The sequence below is a fragment of the Echinops telfairi genome, unplaced genomic scaffold (genome assembly GCF_000313985.2).
Source record: "Echinops telfairi isolate 266 unplaced genomic scaffold, ASM31398v2 ScPeMD7_23;HRSCAF=83, whole genome shotgun sequence".
Classification (NCBI taxonomy): domain Eukaryota; kingdom Metazoa; phylum Chordata; class Mammalia; order Afrosoricida; family Tenrecidae; genus Echinops; species Echinops telfairi.
Genome location: NW_022103920.1, coordinates 101,973 through 111,444, shown reverse-complemented (window position 1 = coordinate 111,444; position 9,472 = coordinate 101,973). Strand labels below are relative to the sequence as shown.

General features: G+C 56.8%; 2 protein-coding genes across 3 annotated transcripts in view; both read left to right on the top strand.

Moving 5' to 3' along the window:
- Nucleotides 1-1,888, top strand: part of LOC101658411 (SCO-spondin) — a 25,263-nt gene extending 23,375 nt beyond the window's left edge. The window contains 5 exon segments of the mRNA XM_045288901.1: nt 292-462; nt 696-830; nt 993-1,138; nt 1,792-1,826; nt 1,828-1,888. Coding sequence (XP_045144836.1) covers nt 292-462; nt 696-830; nt 993-1,138; nt 1,792-1,826; nt 1,828-1,888 — 548 coding nt within the window.
- Nucleotides 1,889-3,249: 1,361 nt separating this feature from the next.
- ATP6V0E2 (ATPase H+ transporting V0 subunit e2) lies at nt 3,250-8,783 on the top strand. 2 transcript variants are annotated; one of them, XM_045288780.1, is made up of 4 exons: nt 3,250-3,426; nt 4,788-4,835; nt 6,834-6,946; nt 8,310-8,783. In XM_045288780.1, exons 1-3 carry the CDS (start codon nt 3,323-3,325, stop codon nt 6,925-6,927), a joined length of 246 nt encoding a protein of 81 aa, XP_045144715.1. In that variant the 5' UTR covers nt 3,250-3,322; the 3' UTR covers nt 6,928-6,946; nt 8,310-8,783. The 2 variants fall into 2 exon arrangements, with proteins under 2 accessions (XP_045144715.1, XP_004713989.1); XM_004713932.2 differs by having other exon boundaries at nt 7,433-8,783.
- Nucleotides 8,784-9,472: the final 689 nt, after the last annotated feature.

The following is a 9,472-nucleotide window of genomic DNA, read 5'->3' as shown; positions in this document are numbered from 1 at the left end:
GCACTGAGCCATTTGTAGTGCTTTATAATTCAACTATTCATTTCTTGCATTATATATTTATCTGTATATGATTTAACAGTTCATTTCTTGTTATATATCTTTATAAATAAATATATTAAATTATCAGCAATTTGGTTTTATCTCTCTAGAGAACCCTGTCTAACACAAGATGCCTGTTCCTTCAGGTCTGGGGCTGTGTTGGTGGTGACTGCGGGATGGGTCCTGTGGGCCTGAGCTAGGGTCTAGGGGAGGATCAGATGAGGCTGAATACCTGCCCCCTCCCACTGGCAGTGACCTGTGGCTGGAATTTCTGGACCCTGTGGACTGTGTGTAGCCGAAACTGCAACATGGGCATTCAGCGGCACTTCCGGGCAGGCCCTGCACCCCCCGCTGCCTTTGGGGGTGCCGAGCGCCAGGGCCCCAACATGGAGGCTGCTTTCTGCAGCCTGCAACCCTGCCACAGTAAGAGGGCTCCTGTTCTCAAACTTCCTCGACCCTCCAAAGAAGAGCCAAGATTGACACAGCCTGTGACCCCCAGGACCTCATGGGAGGTGGCCCAAGAGGGACCTGAGGGGTCCTTTCCCAGAGGCCAGTCTGAGGAGCCTTGAGTAGTGTGGGGTATCTGGATGGGTGTGAGGCCTGAGGGGAGAAGGGAAGAGGGTTCTGGCCTGAGGTGACCTGAGCCCACTCCCAAGGGCTAGCTGGGGAGTGGGGACCCTGGTCGACGTGCTCTGTGACCTGCGGCGGCGGCAGCTACAGGAACCACACCCGAGGCAGTGAGCCCCAAAGCCCTGTCGGCTTCTCCACCTGTGACCTGCAGCCCTGTGCAGGTGAGGCTGCCCTGGGGACCTGCCTGCTGTCAGCAGCCCAGGGCCTAAGGTACCCACCTGCCCCAGGGCACCTTTCTCCTCTGCTCTGTGCACTGGCACTAAGAGCTGGTGGCTCTCTCAGGGGAGCCCAGAGTCTAAGGCTCATAATCTCTGGGTCCCCAGGGCCAGTGTCTGGTGTGTGCACCACAGAGCAGCGGTGGCTGAACTGTGCCCCAAGCCCAGCCTCCTGTGCAGAGCTTGGGGTGCCCCGAGAGGCTAATGGAACCTGCCACCCTGGCTGCTACTGCCCACCCCGGACACTCCTGCTAGTGAGTCCCAGCAGGCCCTCAGGGTGACCTGAACAGAGTGTTTTGGGGGTGGGGTATCAGTAGGGCCCCTCATAGCTGAGGAGGCTTGGACTTGAAGGGCTTTCGTTCTCTGGAGAACAGGGGTTGCCGAGTGGCTCCGAGCCCCAGCCCCAGCTCTCTGCTGCCTGTGGCTGCACAATGTTCCAGGTAGGGCTGCGCTGTGGGGGCCCAGGCCAGGTGGGAGGAAGGCTGCAGCCTAGCCAAGCACTCCAAGACTTGAGGCACAACTGTGGGGTGGAGAAAAAGAGGGGTGACCCCAGATCCCTGAGGGCAGTGGGTCATGGAGTTGCCCGGAGCAGTGGGCTCTGCCTTGCCCAAGGAGCCTAGGTGCCCTGGGAGCAGGAAACAGCGAAGTGGGGCTGAGGCCCAGGGAAAGCCCAGTGAGCTGGCCGAGGTCCCCGACAAAGCCTGCACCTGTGTGTTCCACAGGGGCCAGGCTGTCCTGCTCCCTGCGACCTGGCCTCTGGTTTCATTTTCCTGACGATCAGAGCCCACAGTGCTCCCTAGCCTAGATTACTGTTCCTCTAGACTGCAGGCCTGGGCTCTGATGTGGGGATAGCCCTGCAGGGCCCCAGCGGGAGCTGGCGTTATGCTCCGGGGGGTCTGCGCCCTAGAACAACATGTGTGTGCCCACTCTCAACTGCCCGTGTCCATGAGGAGCGCCTACATGCTCTGGGCAGCGTTGTGCTGCGCTGCTGGGGGAACTGGTGAGACCCCCTCTAGGCCCCGGTCCCACCAGGATGAGCTGCCCCCCCACCCGCCCACACTACCATGAGGTTGACTGGGACCCTGGCAACCCTGTGGGACAGAGTAAACTGTCCCTGTGACTGCCGAGCCGGAAAGTGTGCAGGAGGAGAAAGCTTCATCTTGTTCCCTTCGAGCTGAATGAGCCGTTTTAGTCCACCACCTGCTTCGGTTCTGAGTTCTAGCAGCTGAGGCAAGTCATGAACATATCTTAGGAAGTTTTCCTTTTATACGAACTTTTTCTGAAAACAAGGTCTGGTTAAGTAAATGTTTTAGAAACAGAGAGATGGAGTTTCGTGGTGACTCTTGTCGGGGCTCCAGACCAGTTTCACTGTATCCCATAGATACAAAGTGAACCCAGAGTCACTCTCCTGAATGGAATACAACCGTTCTTTATAATTCAGCTCAAAACCCACTGCCGGGGACTTGTTGACCCCCCACCCCAAGTCTTGAAGGAAGTATGACTTCCAGTGACATTTAGCCTAGCCTGGGCCACGTTGTGGTTCTAGCCCAATATCTCTCACTCATTGAGGCTAGGAGTTACTTACTAGAAGGCTAGACTTGTATTTCATACCTAAAATCCTTGCCCCCACCCCCACCCCGGGTGTTCCAGACAGCGAGCGACGCCTTGGTGTGGGACCCGCTTCAGGCTCACCTCCTGACAGAGCCCCACAGGCACGTGGGGGAGGGGCAATGGCCTCCCCCGCCCGCGTGATTTCGCCCCCAAAGGATTGCTGGCTGCCTGTGGCTGCACCTACGCCAGAAGCGACCCCTAGAGCCGCTGCTACTCTCCTCGGGACAGAGGGATGCGGAGCAAAGGGCCCAAGGAGGACAAAGGCTGTAGTGCGGAAGACAAGGCAGGGGCGGTGCCTTTCTCGCTGTACCCTCAGGGGCGTCGCCCCGCCATAGATTGACTTAGCATGCGTCCTGGGTTCCGCTGGGTGCACCCCGTGGGGACTGCGTCGAAGGGGCAGGGCCTCTCCGCCCTGCACACAGCCTCAGGCTCACGACCCTCGGGTGCAGGCCAGGTGCCCTGCCGACCCCCGCCTTCTGGCCGCTGCTCAGGCGCCACCTATAACGTCTGCACCGGCCCAGGGATCCATCCCGCCCGCTCCTTCCCGCGGTCGCACGTGTCTCGGCGTGGGCAAGGGCCGGGGCCTCCGCTTTAGCCCATTAAAGAGCGGAATCTCAGGAGGCCCGCCCTATGAGTGACAGTGTGCGGGCTCAGGCGCGTCCCCGTGGGTGGTCGGCGCTCAGCCCTTGTCACGCATGCGCCTGCTCGGGCTTTGGCTGCGCACACGCATGCGCCGATGCCCCGTTCCAGCCCTTCACCGTGCGCACCTGTCACGACAGTTTCTCCGCTCTCGGTCTTGCAGCCCGGCGCAGCCGGCTCCGCCAGCGATGACGGCACACTCCTTCGCCCTCCCGGTCATCATCTTCACCACGTTCTGGGGCCTGATCGGCATCGCCGGGCCCTGGTTCGTGCCGAAAGGCCCTAACCGCGGGTAAGAAAGGCGCGGCCCAGAGTCCTTGCGAGACCACCTACGCTCTCTGCGTTTTATGCGCGCCCCGGGGAGCAGCTCTTATCCGTGCGCGCCCCCAGCCCGTGGTTCCTCTGTGCCCGCTGCGCGCCCCCGATCGCGGAGCATCTGTGGACCTTGCGCGCTCCTGGCCCGGGAGCTTCTGTGATCCGTGCGCGCCCCCGGGCCAGGGTTCAGCTGTGCCTGCTGCGCGCGCCCAGCCGTTGAGCATCTGTAGCCAGTGCGCGTCGGGATCAGGGCCTACCTGGCTGTTGCGCCTCACTGACCAAAGGGGCAGCTCTATCCACCCCCCGCCCGGGGAGCAGCTAGTTCTTGCCCAGGGGCTGGGCCTGTCTTCCGTTTCTGCTTTATGATTCTCAGCCACTAGTACAGCCTGGGGGTCGAACGACCCTTTCACAAGAGTTGCCTAAGACCATCGGAAAACACACATATTTCACAATATATAATTACATATTGTTTTGTGATTAACCACTATGCTTTAATTATGTTCAATTTGTAACAATGAAAGTACATCCTGCATGTCATATTTACATTACGATTCATAACAGTAGCCAAATTACAGTTATGAAGTAGCAACGAAAATAATTGTATGGTTGGGGGGTCACCACCACATGAACTGTATGAAAGGGTTGCGGCATGAGGAAGGTTGAGAACCACTGCTCCAGTAGAAAGTGCACGCTCCGCCTAGACTGCATTTTCCCAGTGCCAGCGTGCCTTTGCTGATCTCTGCTCTGGAGCCCCGGGTGTGTCCAGGGCCGTGGGAGAATGGGTCCTGGTGCTGTAGATCAGAGGTCCTTTTTTGGATTCAGTGTAGCTTTGATTGGAGGCTACTTGGACACACAGGTGTTGCCTTTGTCTTTAAAGATCTGGATACCTGGGGTCCCACAATCTTCTTCTGTGAACCCCTTACCCGTACCTGTTGCTGTGTGTTTTTTCACTCTGACTGCTGTCTCCCATGCTGCATTTTGTCTCAAAGATGGCTTATCAGCTGTTGCTTTCCCACCTGCCTATGTCTCCCCTTTTCTACTCCCTGCCCAGAGGATTTGAGTTCCAGAGGTCACAATGCAGCACAGCTCTGCAGTGTCTTCCCTCAGCATGTCCAGATGGGGAGTATGGAGGGAGGGGAAGGAGAAGCATTCTTAACCTGGTTAAGGGTGGCCTCCCTGTCTTGTAATTCTTGCCCTGGGTGGACTCGGCTCACCGTGCAGATGGCAGCTGAAGGCATTGAGAAGGGGCTGGCACAGGGAACCCTCCTCTGTCCTTGGCCAGGCCTCCCGAGGGCACTGGTGGTGTCCAGTCAGCCGTGATCCCCTTTTCTGTTGCAGAGTGATCATCACCATGCTGGTGACCACCGCTGTCTGCTGCTACCTCTTGTAAGTACCCTCACTTTCCAGCCGTGGTTTGCATGTTCTCCCGGCCTCTTCTCCGCCAGCCGGCGTTCACCTCCCTCCCCACTCGTGAGCTCTTCCTGCATGTAGGATGACAAAGAGAATGGGCCAGGTCTTTCAGGTCAGATGGCAAAGAGACCATGGAGCAGGCACCACAATCCGGTCTGGCTCTCTCATAATGTGTGACCTGGGCCCAGTGTGACTTCCATGGGATGCTCTTGTCTCTGCAGTGAATGAGTGCATATTGCAGAAAAACGTCACCCATACACATATGGGGAGTTCATCTCCAGGTCCCCAGAATCCATACATGCTTTTTCTGGACTCTCCCAAGCCCCAGTCACAGTAGCCCTTACTCCCACAGAGTCACTGGCCATCCTGCCAGCCTCACCATGATGTTGCCCACATTTGCAGCCATCCTGGCTGCCAAGGCAGTAGCAAGTCCAGGCTTTGGTTGGGGGTGGGGCTCACTTGTCGTTAATTAAGCCTCTTACACCTTGTTTTTACACCTGTGTGGGGCATTGCTGAGATGGCCTAGACCCAGAATACAGAACACAGGGCAGATGGAGCGATGGCTGCCTCCTTCAAAGGGGACAGGCTCATTCAGAGATAACAAAAACAGCTCTCAGCACAAAGTACAGGGAGTAAACCCATCTTAAAACTTGGGTGACTCATTTCAGATTGGTACTTACTAACAAGAATCTTGTTCAAGAGAGCGATGGCGACTGGTCGAGGTGAGGTACGTGGTTTTTGAAAATTCTCCAGGTCGCACACATGCAGAGGCCGTGCTGTGGGCAGAGTGCCTTTTGGGTGCGGCCTGCAGTGCCACCCCGAGGCCGGAAAACATCCTAGGTGGCGTCCTCACCTGTCCCAGGAAGAGCCTCTGTGGCTGGGTTCTATGGCCCAGAGACCCAGATGCTAAGGATGGTGCTTGGATTGTGGGGGAGACTGAGTGCACATTGGGGGAGGTGGTGAAGTTTTCAGAAAAGCTCATTTCTTCAAATGATAGAAGGTTTGTCTGAAATGCGGTCCAACATCCTGCTGCTGGGGGTAGCGGGGGTGGGCACCGACAGCTAGAGAGAGACTATAGGTTTGGGGTTGTGTTAGTCTAGGTAGACTAGAAAAACAAATCCACAGAAACTTATATGTACATAAGAGAGAATTTTATATAAAGGGTAAGGGTACATTAAGAAAGCATCCAAACCCAGTGCTGACCAAGCCCATAAGTCTATATGTCCAACACCAATCTACAAAGTCCTCCTCAATTTCACAAAACACATGCAATGACGGCAACTGCAGGAGGAAAGCTGAATCAGTGAACGTGTAAGCAGCTCAGCACTGTCAGGGGTCTCCACGCAGCTGCTCCAGCACCCAGGGCTGCATCAGAATAGGTCCATGTGGCTTCTCCTCAGGGATGTCTCGCAGGAAGTGAGCCTTGCCAGCTAAAGCAGGGAACTGGCTAAGGCAGCTGCACCTTGGTCCGACCATCAGAAAGCAAGAGACCCGAGAAAATAAAGGCAAGGCTCACCAGCCATTTATCTCTCTTTCCCCTCAATTAATCCCACATGTGTTTATCAGCCAGGTTGGCACAATAACCCGTAACTATCTCAGGGGTGATGGCCCTTTGGTCATCAGCTCTCATCTCTGGGTGTTCCTTCATTTTGAAGGTCATCCTGACTCGTCTCCTGCCAGACCAGTCTTTGTCCTGCCCCTGGAGAGGCTGAGTTCATGAGGGAGCACATAAACAGCTACCAAAGCATCCCTAGACCCCAGGGTCCAGCCCAAGTTGGAAATCTTACAAATTCACAAAGGAGCAAATGAAACCAAAACACTGGGTAGCCCCTGGGGTGCCGAGTCTGGACGCTCCGTGGGTCTCTGTTCCAACATGATGGTCACATCCCCTGGTTGGGAAGAAAAGACTGACAGGCCTCTTAGGGGCATGGGGAGACCCTTCTCTCCCCTCACCCAACTCTGCTATCCTCGCAGCTGGCTCATAGCCATCCTGGCCCAACTCAACCCCCTGTTCGGCCCCCAGCTGAAGAACGAGACCATCTGGTATGTGCGCTTCCTGTGGGAGTGATGCTGTGACTCCTGCTCAGGTACGGAGCTGACAGGTGGTGATGGCTGGTTTGGTGCTGGACCGGGGATGAGGAGGGACATAGACTGCCCTGGGCCTCAGGCAGCTTCATCCTGGGGGAGGAGAGGCCAGGTGAGGGCCCTGAGCTGTGGGCTTGCTGTGGGGACCTCAGAGAATGGGGTGAGGTGAGGAGAGGTTGGACGCCTGTGGAGGCCAGGAGGCTTTGCTGAGGGTGGTGGCGGGACAGGATGAAGAGGCAGGGAGGTAGGCACTGCCTCACTGAGCTGCAGTCCTCAGCCCTACCCGCCCCAGGTTTCTCCAGGTTCCCCCTTGGTGTAGGGGTCACAATTCTGCAGGTTGGAATCTGAAATGAAGCCTTGGTGGATGAGCCGCTGCCTCTGGGCTGAGGCAAACCGTGGAGGCCCCACTCAGAGGATCACGGGAGGCCCTTGGGGGGCTGGCATCACCTCACGGTGAGATCTGATCCTTCCTGGGATGCTTTTTTCAGGTGCCCCTGTTCTGGATGACCTTGGTGTGTGCATCTCTCCCTCACCACTCCTCGTCTTCGACCCTCACCCTCTGCAGTGCCCCCAGCACTTGTCCCTATTGCCCCCTATGAAGACCATTTTCCAGCAGTCTGAGTGGGGGAGGCCGGCTGCAGCAGGCTTACCAGCCTCCCTCCCCCAGGAGAAGGAGCTGCTAAGCAAATGAGGCCAGGACACAGCCCACTCCCCCGGACAGACCGACAGATGGAAGGCAGGGTCCCAGCACCCCTGAAGGGAAGGAAGCCCTGGGTGGGGGCCTGGTGGTCGCCCCTGGCTTTGCCACCAGCCCACCCTGAGGTCTGTGTACAGATCATGCTTGCGGCCTCTGTACAACTCAAAAGTGTTCTTGAACTTGCTGACACATTTATATGGATATTTCTGGGAACATTGAAGTAATGCAGTCACACAAAGAGGACACATCGATACCTGTATTCAGCGCCCTTTGCTGTTATAAAGCCACTTCAGTTCTGTTCAGGGAAGTTTTATTCCCAGGATTGCCCCACCCCCACCCCTGTCCCATTTGCAGAGCCTGGTGGGGCCCCAGGGAAGTCTGGGTTCAGCTCCTGCCAGGTTGTGCCGGGGGCGGTGCCAGTCTGTGATGAGGGGGTTTGGGGTCGTACACCAGGTGCTGGCCCCGGCTCCTGAGGCCAGCCTCCGGCTGCCTTCAGTGAGAGCTTGACTGCGGGGAGAAGGCAACGGAGGCGTATAGGTTTGCTGGCGACAAAGGCTGTCCAGCAAGGTGTGCACATCGACCACGGGATGGGTATTCTCACTGCTCAGAGGCACTTAGCGAGGCCGAGCCACTTGACACGTCTTCCCTCTAGGCCCCCCTATTGGCAGGCCTCCTGAGATGGCTTCATTTTGGAACGGATATGGACCACGAAGAGTCTCACCTGAACCTTGGCTCTGGCCTATTCCTCCCCAGCCCCCCTCAAACACCTTGCCTCCACAGGGGTAGCGTTGAGAGTCTGAACTGTGCTGACAAACCCAACCTATGTTTAGTGACGAACGTCTGGTGCATAGTAACTTGGCCGATCACCAGGCTTCCGCGTCTTTGTTCATTTGGGTTGGGAGCAGCAAGGTGACTGGCTCAGCTGCCTCATCATGGATGCAGACAGGAGCACATCAGCCTCCTGAGACTGGAGAATACTGGCGTCCACTCCCTGCCTGCCTGTCACCACAACTAGGAGGAGGCAGATGGGACTCATTTATGTGGAGCCTTGGGGACTGACTCCCTGTGCCTAGATTGTAGAGTGTGTGAGCCCTGCTGTGGTGGAAAGTGTGGCTGTGTAATAAACTGAGTCTCTGACCTCACCGGGAGTGGCCCACCTCATTTCTGACCAGCATTAGGGCACCAAACGCCGAGTGGGTGGGGCTCGGATGTCAGGGAAGGTGGAAGGGTACTTGTCCTGCAAGGGCAGGTGGGTAGTGAACAGAGCACACATGGAGCACATCAAAGCCAGAAGGTGTGCTATTCAGATGGGGGTCTGGGGGAGGGGGCAGTTCTGGTTTGGGTGGGGTGTGCAGAGGGGTTGGAAAGAAAGGGGTTGGCACCAGACCTCTCCATGGTTTGTGGGCAGTGGGAAGCCACAAGAGGGAGTGATGTGACCTCAATGGATGGGCCACCTCTCCAGGGGACATGGGAAAGGAGTTACCAGTGATGCAGGTGCAGGAGATGGGAGGCTAGCTTAGTGTGTGAGGACAGAGACTGGTGGGCATATTGAGGAACTAACGAGTGGTCAAGTGTGATCTGTAATGGGGAGTGGGGAGGGACACTGTCTAAGGCGGCAGGGATGTCCTTGAGCAAAGGATTAAGGGACTTCAGAAGAACAGGCTTGAGGAGCTCGGTGGCTTCAGCCTTTGATGGTCCCATGGAGGTATGGCAGGAGCCTTTGATGGTCCCATGGAGGCATGGCAGGAGCCTTTGATGGTCCCATGGAGGCATGGCAGGAGCCTTTGATGGTCCCATGGAGGTATGGCAGGAGCCTTTGATGGTCCCATGG

Coding starts and splice junctions, on each gene's coding strand:
- ATP6V0E2 (XM_045288780.1), top strand. CDS start 3,323: ATGACGGCACACTCCTTCGCCCTCCCGGTCATCATCTTCACCACGTTC. Junction 3,427..4,787: donor CCGAAAGGCCCTAACCGCGG/GTAAGAAAGGCG, acceptor TTTCTGTTGCAG/AGTGATCATCACCATGCTGG. Junction 4,836..6,833: donor GCTGTCTGCTGCTACCTCTT/GTAAGTACCCTC, acceptor CTATCCTCGCAG/CTGGCTCATAGCCATCCTGG.